The sequence below is a fragment of the Priapulus caudatus genome, unplaced genomic scaffold (assembly GCF_000485595.1).
Source record: "Priapulus caudatus unplaced genomic scaffold, Priapulus_caudatus-5.0.1 Scaffold91, whole genome shotgun sequence".
NCBI lineage: Eukaryota > Metazoa > Priapulida > Priapulimorpha > Priapulimorphida > Priapulidae > Priapulus > Priapulus caudatus.
In genome coordinates this window covers 512173-531331 of record NW_014577152.1, presented here as the reverse complement: position 1 = coordinate 531331, position 19159 = coordinate 512173, and the positions used below count along the sequence as shown (strand labels likewise).

Below are 19159 nucleotides of genomic sequence, written 5' to 3'. Positions count from 1 at the left end.
AGATAGATAGATAGATAGATAGATAGATAGATAGATAGATAGATAGATAGATAGATAGATAGATAGATAGATAGATAGATAGATAGATATATAGATAGATAGAGAGAAAGATAATTAAATAGATAGATAGATAGATAGATAGATAGATAGATAGATAGATAGATAGATAGATATATAGATAGATAGAGAGAAAGATAAATAAATAGATAGATAGATAGATAGATAGATAGATAGATAGATAGCTATCTATCTATCTATCTATATCTATCTATCTATCTATCTATCTATCTATCTATCTATCTATCTATCTATCTATCTATCTATCTATCTATCTATCTATCTATAGAGATAGATAGATAGATACATACATAGATACATAGATAGATAGAGACAGACAGACAGAGAGACAGAGAGAGAGAAAAAAAGACAGAGAGAGGGCGAGAACAGCATGAAGTGCTAGAGTGTAAGAAGCGCTGCGGGCATTGGCAGCTGCATTTGCTCGTCAGAAAATTATCCGACAATGACGATCCGACTGAAAGTAACTTAAAAATGTCACGCTAGTAAAAACCACCGAGACACGCATTGCACCGTGATGCCGCCGACCTTTACCTATTGTTCCCTCCGTTCCTCCGTAAATGAACATGATCATCTTGTCTACGCATCGACGGTTATGCGATCCCGTGGCGCTGATGTGATAATTAGTCGATGACGCTAATTGCTCTCGCTAGCACCGGTAAAAGTACCATCTTGATCCGTAGCCGAGAAAAGCAGTTGATGAAAAAAAATCTAATTAAAAATTGATACGAGAGAGCGCGCGAGGGAGACAGAGACAGAGAGAGGTAGCGAGCGAGAAAGAGAGAGAAAGAGAGAGAGACGGAGAGAAGGGGAGAGAGAAAGCGAGGCAGAAAGATAAAGAGAGACCGAAGGAACTCAAGAAGGAACGAAAGGGTGAACGAGAGAGAGATATAGAGAAAAAGAGCTCGCGCGGAAATGATGGATTATATGTATGCGTGCATGCACGTATGTGTATGCGTGCATGTGTGTGTGCGTGCAATGTTACTGTCGCAGCATTTCTTTTGTGTAATGACGTATCTGGGTGGTCATCACTGAGTAATCGTCGGGTGGTGAACCAGGATACGCCTGCTAAAACTGCGCGTAAGGCAGAAATAACTAATCACATAATTACTGTCTAGCGTCTGAGCGTATAAATATAGGCGTATTAAATTATCATAATTATCCGGCATTAGAAGTAATCATCTACTTAAATCGCTGCCATGCCAGCAGCCATATGATTTTCCGTCGCTGGGTTTTACCGCACCAGCTATTCCAGGATTACAGCAATGTTTATTCTTTTGTCAACTCATTCCTTTGAAATGCTGTTAGTTAAAATAGCATATTAGCACCGACTAAAGATATCATTTATCATTCCGGTGGCTAATTTAAAGATCACATTTATGTAATTACAAGTAAGGGATATGACTTTATGTATATAGCGATCACCATGGTTGGAAGTGTAACGGAAGAAATGACGTATTATTGTTAGGGTAATGTATACTTGTAAGCATATATATAGCTCGCTGGTTTCACTCACTAAGCGAGAACCCCCGAACCGAGTGCTGAATTACTGTAACCAAAGCACCGTTGAGATGTCCGTTCTACATCTCTCCCTCCCCCCTCTCTCTCTCTCTCTCTTTCTCTCTCTCTCTCTCTTCCTCTCTTTTTTTTCTCTCTCTCTCTCTCTTTCTCTGCCTTTCTTTCTCTCTCTCTCTCTCTTTCTGTCTCTCTTTTTCATGCGCTGCTATTCTCTCCTCTTCTCTACGTTCTGTAGCATATCGTTTCTCCCCTATATTTTCTCGCTTTCAACCCTCCAATTGCTATTGCCCCATCTTTTTTCATCGCCCCACCGTGTCCATTCCTCTTCTCAACTCAGTTTCCTATGCTTCTTATTCATGGCTACCTCATGTATGTGTCATTCACCTCGCTAGATCTGCCCGGTGCTCGTCAATTGATAGTTTCAAGATCCCTGATGATTAGCGTATGCTTTTGAAACTGTATATATACTGAGTGAAAGACGAGCTGCTATTCATTCGTTATATGCATTGCAAGACCTTTATTCTTCACTGAAGAGCCCTTCTAACTATTTCCAAACGTATCTAGCAAAAAAAAATAATTAGTACTTGCGTTACGCTAAGTTGGGCCCGCTGTGTGTTCTCCCAACCTTGTGATAACACAGTAGACATTGCAAATTGTACAATCATACACTTCTGTTGAACTGCCTTTACGGAGTCATCTGCCGTGACTTTGGCATTTAAATACAGGTTTCAACTTCGTAAACCCGAATACGAAACCGAATACGGAAAATCGTGTATATTTTCATTAAACGCGACAGCTACTATAGACCTTCTAGTTGCGGCTGCGCAGAGCAAGCGTAATAATAAAACTCTGACGTCCAGCGGCCCTTTATGCAGAAGGACTGACCAACAACAGACCCCCGATTGTCCGAACAGGCGAAAAGGGCCCGCAGTCGGAAACAACGGATACTCCGCTACACATCGAAAGGCCAAGAATCAAAGTCACGATTGTCCCGTAGACATACGCTGGGCATTCATTGCCAGTTCCTCATAGCAGTCGGATTATAGGGAGGCTGTATATCCCCCCTCACAGTGGCCGTGGACAGATTAAGGGGACAGCGAACGTACACGCGTGGCAACTGTTTGCATGGCGGACGTCGACCGACGTTGTCAATACTCTCGCGTGGCATTCACAAGTAGCCGTACGACGGTGCTGCATGGAACACAAAACTCTCCAAGAGCGCGCGCGCGCCATTTTGCGTACGTCTCGTCTGCTAAGAATGCGTTCTCGTTGGAGGTCACAGGTCAAAGGTCAATGGGGCACAGGGCAGATTTTATACATTTTCTGAGGACATGGTCTGACGGAGCGATTGAAAAACTTTTTTGTTTCAGCGGGGACCTAGCATTTTTATGGCTTTATTGAAAGGACCATGAAATGTACTTTCTGCTGACATGCGAAGAGTAAGTGTCTGATAACCTTTTGACCCGCAAGAGGAGGGTTAAACATCGATTTGTTTCTCAACTGCGTTGGCGAGTACCTGTGGTTGTGGAAAGCTCCCATTTTACAGTGAAATTCCACACATAACTCTTACTTGAACAACGCTTACTTAGGAGATAATGAGATGACTTATATATGAGATTCTGTAGTGTACATTATGAATAGTTGGAATACAGTCACTAGCACTCAAATAATTACCCAGGAGCGAGGCTGCGGATTTCCCAGACTGAATTTTCTCATCAAATTTTGGCACCAATATAGACGCAAGTGTGTACGTTCTTGAGCTTATTCGGTCCACTAATCACTGGCCTACCTTGTACTGAAATTAGTTTATAGATATTTTCTATCACATTGCTGTAAATTGTAATCTTGCACGAGCTGCTCTGGTTGTATCAATCATTGAGCTATTTTTTAACGAGCCAGATGTGCTTCGCAAGGGGTTTAATGTAGGCTACCTTATTACCTGACACCATAAAACGCACGTTATGTATAGTAATAATATTATGGTAATTATTCGCTCCTGCTTTTTGCAATCCGTCGTCACACTGACAGCTGCCATTGCTGCAATGCTTTGGCTGACCGATGCAACCATAGAAATAGATAGATAACTTTGGATCTATTTATTATCTATCTATCTATCTATTTCTATGGATGCAACGATGCCTTTAATAGCGGCCCGCCATCTATCGGAATTTTATTAGACTAGTGTTGTTTTTTTGGGGTTAGAAATGAATGTATGTATAGGACGTCTTGCTATGCACAAATGTATTTATCAGCAGAACACCAGACACCAGATGAGCCCTTTCGCTCTGCGGCACTTGTTTATTTTTCTTCTCCTATTTATGATTTTTTTCCGCCTCTTCTTCCTTCCTTTCTTTCTTTTTTTGGGGGGGAGAGAATGCGTTTTGCCCCCACCTTTTGGATGGGGAGGGGGGCGCCTCCACCTCATGCGTTTATTCCCCAGATGAAATTGACTGTTGAAAAAGTATTGTTTTGTGTTTTTATGCGCTGGCGATTGAAGAGTGCAGTCACAACTCACAACTGCGGACTTACCACTCCTGTGACTCCTGTGTATTAAAGTTGCTATTGCAAGCAATAGTTTATACTTAAAGCTAACATTTTGATACTGACACGATTTTCCTTTAGCCTTGGCACTCGGAAAGCTACAACCGTTGAATGCAAACTGAGATAATCTGTTCGCGCGCAAAGCGCGCAGCGAAAACTTAAAATGGATGTATAAATTAATTTTTGAACGTTAGAATTAAGAATTATTAGAGGCACTGCAAACGATGTGAGTCACACATACGCGCAGCTGCCTCTGTTATGGACTCCTATGTGCTTTATTTATCCGTCCTTTATGCGATCTCGTGCGTGCACACGCATACCATTACCGAGCACAATTTCATGAACTAGCAGGCGTTTCCTGCGTGGAAACCCCCCCTTCCCCTACAGACACAAAGCAACTGTAATCTAAGCGGCGCCTATCGTTAAATGTAGCAAACGATAGAGATACTGTCTCGTTGCTTAGAGATCGACGCGTTTGCTCCACGTTCTTTGAGGAAACACTGGAGTAAGCAGCCCTCTGTGTTTAAGAAATATACCAGCCACCTTGTGCATCGTAACTGGCGTGAGACGAGACAGTTGACCGAGGTCACTTACATTGCAAGCGGTTGTCTTAGATTACTAAAACAGCAGGAGAGAATGGTAATAGGGTTGTTACTACACACAGCTGCAGGTATCGTGAAGGAGTCAGTTGCCTTACTGTTAATTCTCCTTACTATGGGTATTCTCAGGGGGTCAGTGGTCTTAAATGTCGATGCTCCAGCTGTGGGTATCGCTAAGGAGTCAGTGGTCTGCTTGCTCATAGCACAGCTGCGTGTATGCTGAGGGGTCAGTGGTCTTACTGTTGCCATCGTAACTGTGACTCCCACGGGCAATGATACTGTTGAATTTTTTCCTCGACAAAGAATCTCTTGCATTTCGCTAACAAGTGGCTACTGAGCAGCTTCGGGCGTGAAAGACCGCACCGTGGTAATTTTTCAAGTGAATTTTTGTTAGACCGTTGCATTCTGGCGCTGAAAGACATCTTTGTGTTTTCCCGCTACGCAGATCCTGCGCTCTGCATAGTTTTCTTGTTTATTTACCGAGATGGAAAAGTAGTTTGCGCAAACCAGGGCTGTATATTTGAAATGTACATGAGAGGCATAATGTACATATTTGGTTAATAATTTAGTCACCACTTTTCTCAGACCTGTTTAATGCCATCCACATGGTTTTCGGCCCCGAGAAAGTTAATGATTTGGGACTTTATGCTCTAAGTTTAACCTAAAACGTAACTTTACACGAAATGAATCACTTACTATGGATAGTGAGAAATGAAAAACAACGCAAGTACATTCAGTCAAACTATTTTTACACTGTTAATGTTATTTATATAACTAAATCGAAACTAAAATAATCATTCAGCCGATAGGATAATAGGTTTCATACGAATGTGTGCTGACGCAGTCCAAAACATTGCCGAAAAGGAATAAACAGCGCTGGCTGGTGATACGGCAACATAATACGTAATGAGTTGCTCTGATTTCGCCAGGGAATGATGAATTACAGTTTTTGTTGTTTTATTACTGCAGGATGATGACATTCCACTCGACTCGATTCGCAGTAAGGTTCCGCCACCTACACCAGACGAAGCCGCAAATTTCTTTGCTTCTCTGTTTCACAAGAGGACTGACAACCGGAGAGAGAGCGACGACGATGACTCGGAGACCAGAGATAGCATCTCCACTATGGTTGACATCCATACAATAGGTCAGCATTTTGACGAACCCGGATAACTCATGTCGTGGAGAAACTTTTCTCGTACGGGGTTGGAGGGGTACTGTTGACATATACTGGTAAAGTAACGATAGTGATTACCGTATAAATGTTTCCATTTTCGTTGCTTTTTTGTGTCGCAAAAATAGTAACATGTTTTTGTTCTATTTGCTCAGCGCATGAACGGCTTGTGCATACATACGTTCGCAACGTTTCCGCGTGCGGTTCATTCCATCCAGAATGGGGTTATGCTGCCATCTGGTGGGCCATCGCAAAACTACTCGCGCATCTAAACCAACATTAGCAATAACGAATCGCAGTCGCTACCGTATACATACACACCTGTAACTGCCTCACCTGTAATAAAGCTCACCTGTAACTGCCTCACCTGTAATAAAGCCCACCTGTAATTAAGCCCACCTGTAACTGCTTCACCTGTAACTAAGCCCACCTGTGTGTACATTGACGGTGATTCTCTCACCCAGGTAACGACACGAAGAGGTCGACCAGCAGCAGTGGTAGCGCTCGCAGCAGTCAGGCACCGTCCAGCACCGGATCATCAGAACTCTACCCTCGCAAGGACGAGGACTTGCTCGATGTCCCCACGCAGTCTCGCTCGAGCAGTAGATCGAGTAGCACGGTGAGCGGGTACGCGAGCAGCACCCACGAGACGGCGCTGCCGCCGCGCGCCGACTGCGCCGACCGTGGCGACGCCACGCGCACGCGCCCCGAAGCCATCCCCGTGCCGCCGCCGACCGTCTCCTTCCTGCACAAGTTTGCCGCCGACGTCGCGTCGTCGCGCGCGTCGCAAGACTCGAAGTCGTCGACGAGTCCCGGCTCGTCGCACAGTGGCAGCAGGGAGAGCCTCCTGAGCGACTCGCCAGTGCCACCTGTCGACAGAAGTTTGAAACAACGAGCGCGGCAGTCGACGGGGGACAGCGGGATAGACGTGGCGACGCACGAGTGCGACGCAGCGGAGAAGGTCGATAGAGGGCAGCACGAGAGGGCCTCGCCTCCTGCGCAGCAGTCTCCGAAGAGGTTCGAGCGAGGTCACTACAGGTCAACGAGTGGGACGTGCCTCCCCCCTCCCCCAAACGTGGAGGTGGAGGAGATTAGACTGAGTCCAGATGAAAGGTTACCTAGCCCTCCGGATGAAGCGAAGGTAGGTCGTACCAAATGCGCAGAATTCCCGGAATCCCCCGGAATCCCCCGGAATCCCCAAATACCCGGAATCCCCCGGAATCCCCAAATACCCGGAATCCCCCAGAATCCCCAAATACCCGGAATCATATAAAATACCCAGAATCACACGTCATGGTAACACATGCGACTGTCGTGGTGTGGCAAAATGCTGCGTATACGGATAGACACGACTGCCACGGGAGAAGCAACTCATCTGCTATTACTATATTACATATTTAAATGTCTAAATCCTAATCCTAAAGCGGCGCGCACCCTCTACAAAGGGTTTACCATTACAAAAGAATAAAATAAAATAAATAAAATGAATAAAAAACAATAAAATAAACACTATCACACAAACAAATGCTGGATGGCGTCGACTAACTCTGGATTAAGTTTTGACGCAGAGTTATTACGAGAATATAACGAGAACAGACTGACCTAACAAGCAAGCATTAGGACCAGCTAGTTTAATGCAGAGACTAGGGAATAGCAGGAGCCTGACCATGCTTGCGCACAAGTGAATGACTGCGATCACCTGAAACTTCGGGCTTCACATGCACACAACAAGCTGCTTTGAGCGATAGAGAGAGGGGGAGATGGGGAAAGATAAGAATTAAATGTAGAGAGAGAGAGAGAGAGCAGAGAGAGAGGAGAGAGAGAGAGAGAGAGGGAGAGAGAGAGAGAGGAGGAGACGAGAGAGAGAGAGAGAGATTAGAGAGAGAGAGAGAGAGAGAGAGAGCGAGAGAGAGAGAGACGAGAGAGAGAGAGAGGAGAGGAAGAGAGAGAAGAGAGAGAGAGAGAGAGAGAGAGGAGAGAGAGAAACACAAAAGCGAGAGAGAGAAGAGACGAGAGCGATGAGAAGAAGTGAAGGAGACAGATAGATAGATGAATAGATAGATAGATAGATAGTAGATAGATAGAGATAGATAGATAGATAGATAGATAGATACATAGATAGATGAAGATAGATAGATAGAAAGATAAAATGATAGGATAGATAGATAGATAGATAATAGATAGATAGATAGAATAGATAGATAGATAGAGTAGATAGTAGATAGATAGATAGATAGTAGAAGCTAGATATGATAGATAGATGAAGATAGATAGATAGCATAGATAGATAGATAGTAGATACATAGATAGATAGTAGATAGATATCGATAGATAGATTAGATTAGATAGAGGAGATATTATGATAGATAGAGAGATAGATAGATAGATAGATAGCATAGATAGCTTAGATAGTAGATAGAAAGATAAATAGTAGATAGATAGATAGTAGATAGATCGATAGATAGCATAGATTAGATATATAGATAGTGATAGATAGATAGATAGATAGTAGATAGATAGATCAGATAGATAGATAGATAGATAGATATTGATAGATAGGACTAGATAGATAGATAGATAGATAGATAATGTTAGATAGATAGATAGGATAGATAGTAGATAGATTAGATAGATAATAGGTAGATAGAAGATAGATAGATAGATAGCATAGATTAGATAGATAGATAGATGATATATAAATATATAATAGATAGATAGATAGATAGATAGATAGATAGATAGAGAGAGACAGACAGAAGAGACGGAGAGAAAGAAAAAAGACAGGAAGGGCGGAGAACAGATGAAGCTGTACAGTGTAAGAAGCGCATGCGCGCATTGGCAGCTGCATTTGCTCGTCAGAAAATTATCTACGGACAATGACGATCGACTGAAAGGTCACGTATAAAATGTCACGCTAGTAAAACCCACCGCAGACACGCCAATGCACGTTGATGCGCCGCCGACCTTTACCTATTGTTTCCCTCGTTCCTCCGTAAAAGAACATGATCATCTTGTCTACGCACTCGACGGTTATGCGATCCCGTGGCGCTGATGTGATAATTAGTCTGATGACGCTAATTGCTCTCGCTAGCGCCGTTAAAATTATTTAGGTAAGTAAAAGTAAAAGTAAGTCTAGAAAAAAAGTAAAGACGTAAGTTTAGCTCCATTCCGTAGCGGAAAAAGCAGTTGATACAAAAAAATCTAATTAAAAATTGATACGAGAGATGCGCGCGAGCGAGACAGAGACAGAGAGAGGTAGCGAGCGAGGAAAGAGAGAGAAAGAGAGAGAGACTGGAGAGAAGGGGAGAGAGAAGAGAGCAGAAGATAAGAGAGAGCCGAGAACTCAAGAAGGAAACGAAGGCTGTGAGACGAGGAGAGAGATATAGAGAAACAAGAGCTCGCGCGAAAGAAATGATGCGATATATATGTATGCGTGCATGGCAGCGTATTGTGTATGCGTGCCATGTTGTGTTGCGACTGTGCGCTGCACGAATGTTACTTCGCCAGGCATCTTTTGTGTAGACGTATCTGGGGGTGGAGGCATCAGTCTCTCATCACTGAGGGTAGGCAAATCGTCGGGGTCGGCAAACCAGGATACCGACACTGCTGAAAACTGCTGCGTAAGGCGAATAACTAATCACATGGAACTGTCTAGCGTGCCTGAGCGTATAATAATAAGGCGTATTAATTATCATAATTCCGGCATTAGACAGTAATCATCTACTTAAATCGCTGCCATGCCAGCGAGCCATCAATGATTTTCCGTCGCCGGTTACCGCCACCAGCCATTTCAGGATCAGCAGCAATGTTTTTTCTTTGTCAACTCATTCCTTTTGAAATGCTGTTAGTTAAATAGCATATTAGCACGGACTAAAGATATCCTTTATCATTCGGTGGTAATTTAAAGATCACATGTTACTGTAATTACAAGTAAGGGATATGACTTTATCAAGAGCTAATATAATAGAGTGTACAACGGAAAAAACGGGAAATAGCGCTATTTCACGACAACATTATTCTACTTTGCCCTGCGAGTCTATAATAATTTCATGGTATTGCATTAAGCAGAATTTCTTTGCTCTCTAAAACAAGACAACCGCTTGCAATACGATACTCCTAGGCCGGAGATATCGGTCCTAACCTCCCCTCCCCATGCAAACGCCGCCTCGAATCCACTTCTGTCCCATCCTTCACGCGTCTAAGCATTGCGGCTATCGTTTCCGTCACCGCTTGGAGCGCTGATAATTGATGTCACATGCCCAAATTTTGGTACTCTTACTGCTTGCGTGTATGAGACTTATTAAAAAAACATTGCCGGCTCCATCATGACGGGCATTAGCGCGTGCATACGGAAAGATAATGGAAATAAGGGCATAGGCCATGCTCCCGAAAGTCAACCTCCACCCTGCACCTGCACCCGAAAATCATTCATAAAATTATGGCGGAAAAACCGAACTCTCACGAAGCAACGCTTAGCCGCGTGAAGGATGGGGACAGAAGTGTATTCGAGCGGCGGCGTTTGGCATGTGGGAGGAGGTTTAGGAAGCCGATATCTCCTCCTAGGAGTATCGTAATTGACAAAGCGGTTGGTCTTGTATTTAGAGAGCAAGAATTCTGCTTAATGCAATACCATGAAATTATTATGACTCGCAGCAACGTAGAATAATGTGTTTCGTGAAATAGCACTATTTTCCCGTTTTTCCGTTGTACACTGCTATGTTTATTAGCTCTTGACTTTATGTATATAGCGATCACCATGGTTGAAGTGTAACGGAAGAAATGACGTATTATTTTTAGGGTAATGATATACTTTAAGCATATATATAAGCTCGCTGGTTTCACTCACTAAGCGGAGAAACCCGAACCGAGTGCCTGAATTACTGTACCACAAGCACACGTGAGATGTCCGTTCTACATCTCTCCCTCCCCCTCTCTCTCTCTCTCTTTCTCTCTCTCTCTCTCTCTCCCTCTCTTTTTCTCTCTCTCTCTCTCTCTCTCTCCCTCTCTCTGCCTCTCGCTCTCTCTGTCTCTCTCTCTCTTTCTGTCTCTCTTTTTCATGCGCTGCTATTCTCTCCGCTTCTCTACGTTCTGTAGCATATCGTTTCTCCCCTATATTTTCTCGCTTTCAACCCTCCAATTGCTATTGCCCCATCTTTTTTCATCGCCCCACCGTGTCCATTCCTCTTCTCAACTCAGTTTCCTATGCTTCTTATTCATGGCTACCTCATGTATGTGTCATTCACCTCGCTAGATCTGCCCGGTGCTCGTCAATTGATAGTTTCAAGATCCCTGATGATTAGCGTATGCTTTTGAAACTGTATATATACCGAGTGAAAGACGAACTGCTATTCATTCGTTATATGCATTGCAAGACCTTTATTCTTCACTGAAGAGCCCTTCTAACTATTTCCAAACGTATCTAGCAAAAATAAATAATTAGTACTTGCGTTACGCTAAGTTGGGCCCGCTGTGTGTTCTCCCAACCTCTAACAAATTTTGCAATATTTGCGTTCTTGTGATAACACAGTAGACATTGCAAATTGTACAATCATACACTTCTGTTGAACTGCCTTTACGGAGTCATCTGCCGTGACTTTGGCATTTAAATACAGGTTTCAACTTCGTAAACCCGAATACGAAACCGAATACGGAAAATCGTGTATATTTTCATTAAACGCGACAGCTACTATAGACCTTCTAGTTGCGGCTGCGCAGAGCAAGCGTAATAATGAAACTCTGACGTCCAGCGGCCCTTTATGCAGAAGAACTGACCAACAACAGACCCCCGATTGTCCGAACAGGCGAAAAGGGCCCGCAGTCGGAAACAACGGATACTCCGCTACACATCGAAAGGCCAAGAATCAAAGTCACGATTGTTCCGTAGACATACGCTGGGCATTCATTGCCAGTTCCTCATAGCAGTCGGATTATAGGGAGGCTGTATATCCCCCTCACAGTGGCCGTGGACAGATTAAGGGGACAGCGAACGTACACGCGTGGCAACTGTTTGCCTGGCGGACGTCGACCGACGTTGTCAATACTCTCGCGTGGCATTCACAAGTAGCCGTACGACGGTGCTGCATGGAACACAAAACTCCAAGAGCGCGCGCGCGCCATTTTGCGTACGTCTCGTCTGCTAAGAATGCGTTCTCGCGCTACGTCATGTGTTCTACCGTGGATCTATCGTGGTTCTATCGTGGATCTATCGTGGATCTATCGTGGTTCTATCGTGGTTCTATCGTGGATCTATCGTGGATCTATCGTGGTTCTATCGTGGTTCTATCGTGGATCTATCGTGGTTATATCGTGGATCTATCGTGGTTCCATCGTGGATCTATCGTGGTTCTATTGTGGGCTTTATTCGTGCTCGTGGAAGTGATGAGGAGGAGTTAGCGAATAGCGATCAACGTGCCGACGAGTGTGCGGCAGTGTTGGCGAGTCAAGAACGAGTTGTGCGTGCATGCTGGATACTGCATGTGCCGCATGTGCTGCATGGAGGTGTTGTGAAGCTCGCCCGGCCGTGGCAACCCTTCTCATGCGCTAGCATGTCTCGCATACTGCTGCCATGATTATCGGATGATGTGCACGCAGGAACAAAATCTCCGGCAGTCGTCATCTGTCAGTGGTTTAGCGTAGCCGAGGTTATATCGCCAAAAGTGCCGGTGTCATCCACCCTTTTTTTATTGACCCTTTCCATACGGTTTCTCGTGTAAATTGGCATTGACGTATCGCATTGTGTTATTTTATCAATTTAGTGGTTTAAATTCGCAGTCTTTAGCGCGCTGGGGAAATTGATACGTGGCGGTAGCAATCAGGAGGTAGCACTCGTTCTATGCTCCCGTGATTTTACTGCGGATGTATGCAAACTTCTCGGACGAATATGAACCGAGGATTTCTGCTCTAACGGGCCCCAGGTCGCCACTGTTATCCGCTTGTGGTCACGGCTCTTATGTCACTTATTGTAATCAGTTTATGACCAGATATCCGCTACGTGATAAAACTTTTTCGATTATTACATGCATCTAGAGCCGGCACGCGTAATATACTCAGAATTTTTATCATCGTTTTTATTTCGTTAAAACATATTATAATAAAGACTGTGCTGGCGTCGGTGTTGTCAGCCTTATCCACGAATCGTGATATCCTCAGACAAGAAGTAGCAATAACTCAGGAACGCATGCGCTTTATACTTGCGATAAAGGGCACAACATAAAACACATAGAATGTGTTCGAACGCAGCGCTCACGCGAAGCAATCACTTGATGTTATAGTTGTGATGCATGACATGGCCCAATGGACTCAGTTAGAAGCACTTCCTTTTCGGACGTGATTCATAGTTTCTTGTTGATATCAGGGAGCGTATTTAATCCGAATAGGTTTAGAGTATTAGGCGTGGTTCGTTGCGTCCCACTTCATTACTGTATTTGGGGGACCACTGTGGAGTTTGGCCCTGATGCCAGTCTCGCCATGGTTACAAGCTCTTGCATGAATGGTTACATATCTCACTCTCATCCGTCTGAACTGTATCGCGTTTATGCAATTCAGTTGTACGCATTTTCTCCAAAGCGTAGATTCTGGGACAAAGGTGTGTTGCTTCATTGGATTCTTTCTTTACCCATGGCGGCCACATATTTGCCGGGGATGAAGCGGCCGAATTGTGAACCTTATCGGCGGGGATTGTGTTTGTTTGGTTGAATTTGGCTCTCGTGTCATTTGATTCGTGCGCGCAGGGAAGCGTGGAAGCAACGGCGGTATTGTGTCATGCCAGGTGCCCCTCTGACCCACGTGTTTGATGGACCATTTACTTGCGCATCTGCGCTGCTGCGGCGATGTAAAGGCAAAGGTGTGCAGTGCTTGGCATATGATTGCAGTCATTCAGTCTGTTACCGGATTTCACTAGTTCGCACGCGTGAGAAGGAGCGCAGTACGACTGATGTGAAGTTTACGCGAAGATGTGTCAATTTCCAAGAAGTTCTTCTGTGATGTGTGTATACGTGCGACGTGTGATTTGCCGGCTTTCCACGTGCTTACTTCAGACGTGAACTCGACTCACCACTACCGCCTGTCTCGTAGTGTTTGATTTAAGCAAAGCAGGAGTTTGGACTGTTATCGTAATATTATTGTTGGTCGCGCTGCGTCATGAAGAGATTTTGTCATTATTTTTCTTTAGTCTATACAGTTCTGGTGACTGTTTGTGGCTTTGCTAGCAGAATTAACGTTTGGACATGTGCTCGGTAAAAAGACTATACTAAAATATCGAATACTCGAAATCTTGAACATCGAATGCTTATTTATATAAAAGCAGTAGCTAAAAACGAGCAGCCTCGTGCACTGTAATTGGTGTCAGACCGTGATTACTATTTGAAAAAAATTGAAGTAAAATGGGACATTGTTGTATGTGATAAAAAATACGAAAGGTTTTAAAATGTGACGCTAATCCTGAAGTTGTCACACGAGCTACGCTGGGAAAGGATGTGGAAGCTTATGAGATTTATTTCGGAACAAAGAGCACGTGTAAAAACGAAACCATGTAAATGTTAATAATTGGCGCTAATAGTCTCACACGCCGTGGCGTATTATTTGCATTCTATCGTTGTTGTTTTTTCCATTTTGAGAATAGCCATCTATGTATGGTCGTGCACTCTATACTCTAACATATATACACATCTACACATCTACTCTAAGTACACAGTGAGCCACAACGAATGACACAATTCATAACGCGTTGCTATCATTTGAGTTACTTATAATTACTAGATCATGACCAGCCTAAACTTGGCAGACCTATTTGGAACTAAGTACGCTAAATATATTATCAACTGATGATTAATTCATATAGTTCATCATTCATAGTTCATAGTTCATAGTTCATAGTTCATCATAGTATTCATACTAATTCACTGATGACTAATTATATATATGCGTGTGAGGTATGTAAAACGCAGCCTGCGTCGGTACACGTATACTTCAGGTTAATACCCGAAGCTAAAGTTGTTAAAAAAAAGCGCCAGCGTTGTTGCTCTAGCAACCACACGGGTGCTAGGGATGATCTTTGGAGTTGTTGCGAATTTCCGTTTGAGAGTGTGTTATTTTGACAGTTTAGTGCGGGTCAGCTTTTGCTTGCATCGCTACGAGTGTTATAATCCGATGTTACGGATGATATTTTTTCCATGTATGCGTTTGTGCGCGTGCGTGTATGCCTGTGTGCGTACGTGTACGTGTGTGTGCGTGCGTGTGTGTGCGTGTGTGTGCGTGCGTGCCCGCTCGTGCAGAGGCGTGCGAGCGTGCGTGCGTTGCCGGGCGTGCGTGCGTGCGTGCTCGTGCGTGCGTGCGTGCGTGGCGTGCGCTGGCTGGCGGTTTTTTTTTTTGCGTGCGTGCGTGGTGCGTTGCGTACATGTGTTGTGTGTGTCCGTTGCGCGCGCGCGCGCGTGTGTTGTGGTGTTTCGCTGTGTTGGTGTGTGTGTGTGTGTGTGTGATGTGTGTTGTGTGTTGTGTGTGTGTGTATGGTTCGTTGGTTTCTTGTGTGTGTTGTGTGGTGATGTGTGTGTGTTTTGTTTCTGCTGCGTAGTCGATTGTGTATGCAGTCGCTTTGATGGCCACTAACAGGTAGCGGATGTCAGGCGTGTTTGCTCAACACGAGAATGCAACAGCATCGCTGCCCAGCGGTCAATTAAAGCACAATGCTGTTACGTGTTTGTACCAGTGTTGGATGATGATTGTTAATTCAACACTGTTGCCTACTCTTGCTACTGCTTCTGCACTGCTACTAGTTTGCTGTTGCTGTTGCTATTACTACTGTTTCTGCTGCTAGTTGTGTTGCTGCTACTGTTGCTACTACTACCAACTATTTGCTGCTTACTGTTTGTACTTACTGAATACCACTATTGTGCTACTGTATTGATACTTACACTATTGCGTACTGTTCTACTACTATACTATACTACTACTAACTACTACTACTACTAGCTACTACTGAACTACTCTTACGTACTACTACTACTACTATCTAGCTACTGCTATGCGCTACTCTAACTGTCTACTGACTGACTGCTATGCTATCTGGCTCTGACTGACTGCTTACTGCTACCTGCTAATGCTACTTGCTACATGCTCACTGTCTACTGCTTATCTGCTACTGCTATACTGCACTACTGCTACTGGCTTAGCTGTACTGCTACTGCTTACTGCTACTGCCTGCTACTGCTACTGCCTACTGGTACTGTTGGCTACTACTACCACTATTGCTGTGCTTTGTTCTACTACTACTACTGCTACTGCTACTTGCTACCGCATATTTTGCTGCTGCTGCTGCTGCTGCTGCCATGCTTGCTGCTGCTGCTGGCTTGCCTGCTGTGGCTGCTCGCTGCTACTTGTGCTTTGCCTATTGCTTACTATCTACTACTACTATAACTTATACTACTACTACTACTACTACTACTATACTCACTACTACTACTACTACTGCTACTCGCTACTACTACTACTGCTATTCTACTGCTACGGGTGCTACTGCTACTGCTTCACTGCTACTTGCCTACTGCTTACTGCATACTGCTACTGGCTACTGCTTACTGCTTACTGCTACTGGCTACTGCTTAGCTACTATACGCACTATTGCTTGCTTGCTGCCTGCTATCTACTACTGCCTACCGCTATCTGCTGCTCTGCTGCTTCTTGCTGCTGCTGCTGCTGCGCTACTGCTGCTATTGCTACACTACTCACACTACACTACTACTAGCTACCTTACTACTTACTACTACTCTATTACTACTACTGCTGCTACTGCTAACTGCTGGCTGCTGCTGCTGCTGCTGTGCTGCCCCCGCTGCATGCTGCTATCGATGATATGATGTCTACTGCTCTGCTGCTGCTGTTACTGCTGGCTGCATGCGTGCTACTGCTGCTGCTGTTCTGCTGCTCACTGCTGCTGCTGCTCGCTGCTGCTTACTGCCTTCTGGCTGTTTGACTGAATTGATGCTTAGGGCATGCATGTTACGTTTTCGGGCTTTCTGCGACTGGTTAGGCAGACCGTACAGCCCATTTGTGCGCAGTCGAGTTCAGTCGTGTTGGGTTTGCAGCGGATGACGTGCGCGTATGTTTTCGTTGTCGTGTGTGTGGTTGCGCGCGCGCGCTTGCGGGTGCTGTGCCGTGCGTTGCGTTTTTTACCTGCGTTTGTGTGGTGTGTGTGTGTGTGGTGTTGTGACGCTGGCCTCGACTTTGTGAAGGAGGTATGATCGAAGGTCTTCACCAGCACCTCATCTTAAAAAGCTTGTGTGACGCAAGCACCGTGGCGCTGCATCATATCTGCGCTTCTTCATGTGTGCCGGCTTTCGAGTATCGTGTTTTTTGGTATCGGTAGAATAGAAATTTCGGTGGTGTCTCACTTTTTTGCAAAAGGGTTGTGCGGTTGAAGGTTTGCTTAGTGTTGAGAGCCTTTGGCCAGAGAAGCTCTGTTCGATTCACCGTTGCGCCTGGCAAGTTTGATGGAGCAAGGCGCTAGGCCACAGCTAAGGGCTAAGGGTAAACAGCGATTTTGGCAAAAGTGTGCAGCGAGTGATTTGTCGCGCGCGTCGTGTTGTCCTGCTCACGCGGTTCGCTCTTTGCAGTGACCGGATAAGTGTGCGAGGAAGGGCTGGATGGATGTTGACGTGGTGTTGATTTGGGCCACGTCGGCTTACCGCCGATGCGTGTCCTCTTGTTCGGCACCGTCAGCGCGTTGCCGCCATAAATCAGAGAGGAAAATGATCGGCGATATTTATCGTAGAGTGGGCATCGTCTCGTGTGGTGAGGGGGGAGCGCCGCCTTGGATATTCTCGCGATATCATAATTCTTCGTGTCAGTCCTATAGAACGGCGTTTTGATCACAGGCGATGGCCAGCGAGCTGCTTCAGTCAGCAAGTTCTGACCGCGGTGCGAAGTTCTAGTTCTAATTCTGTGAGATACGTTGGATTATATATAGCGTGGAGACCAAGGCGGTACGTGGACGTTACCACGACGTTGCATGACCGCTTAACACGGCGTTCGGTTTGTGAAATACGGCGCGGGTGCGTTGACAGAAGCCTGCTGTTGTCGTCGGGTTGTTCTGCTGCCAGGAAGAGTTGCTGTAGATTTACATGAGGCTGAGGCGCCAGCTACGGGGGTCTACGGTAGTATCTATAGGTTCTACGAGGTTCATATAGGTAGTATCTATAGGTTCACGGAGGTTTCTATTAGGTAGTTATTTATAGGTTCTTACGAGAGTTCTATAGGTAGTATCTATAGGTTCTAGCGATGGTTCTTATATGGTATAATTTATAGGTTCTACGATGTTCTATAGGTAGTACCTATAGGTTCTACGATTGTCTATAGGTAGTATCTATAGCGTTCTACATGTTTTATAGGTTCTACTGAGTTCAGGTACTTTCTACGAGTTCTAGATGTGTCTATACGGTTGTAACGATTTCTAATAGCGTAGTCCTATGGTTGTATTGTTCCTATCCGGTAGTTATCTATAGGTTTCTATGATGTTCTAATCGTAGATATCTATTAGGATTCTTACGATGTCTTTAATAGGTAGGTATCTATAGCGTTTTAACGTATGTTCTATAGGTTCTAACGATGTTTCTATGGTAGTACGCTATTAGGTTTTCTGACTATGTTCTATAGGTAGTGATTCTTAATAGGTTCTATGATGTTCTATCGGTGAGTATCTTAGGTTCTACGATGTTTTATAGGTAGTACTCTATAGGTTCTACGAAGTTCTATAGGTGATGTATTTTATAGGTTCTACGATGTTCTATAGGTAGTATCTATAGGTTCTACGATGTTTCTAAAGGTAGGTATCTATAGTTTCTACGAGGTTCCTATAGGTAGTATCGTATAGGTTTCTACGATGTTCTATAGGGTAGTATTGCTATTAGGCTTCTGACGACGGTTTCTATAGGTCTAGTATCTATAGGTTTTACGAGGTTCTATAGGTAGTATCTATAGGTTCTATGATGTTTCTATAGATAGTATCTATAGGTTCTACGAGGTTTTATACGGTAGTATGCTTATAGGTTCTACGAATGTTCATATAAGTTTAGTACCTATAGGTTCTACTCGATGTTTCTATAGGTAGTATCTATAGGTATCTACGAGGTTCTATATAGGTAGTAATCTATAGGTTCTACGAGGTTCTTATAGGTAGTATTATAGGTTCTACGAGGTTTTCTATAGGTAGTATTATAGGTTCTATCGAGGTTCTTTAGGGTAGTATCTATAGGTTCTACTG

The 19159-nt window shown here is 44.3% G+C and overlaps 1 protein-coding gene across 1 annotated transcript in view; it reads left to right on the top strand.

Annotated features, from left to right (window-relative positions):
• The window catches only part of LOC106804875 (serine/arginine repetitive matrix protein 1-like), a 70492-nt gene that overhangs the window by 39069 nt on the left and 12264 nt on the right, over window positions 1-19159 (top strand). Inside the window, exons 4-5 of the mRNA XM_014806244.1 lie at window positions 5703-5880; window positions 6372-7048. Coding sequence (XP_014661730.1) covers window positions 5703-5880; window positions 6372-7048 — 855 coding nt within the window. The remainder of the gene's footprint in view (window positions 1-5702; window positions 5881-6371; window positions 7049-19159) is intronic.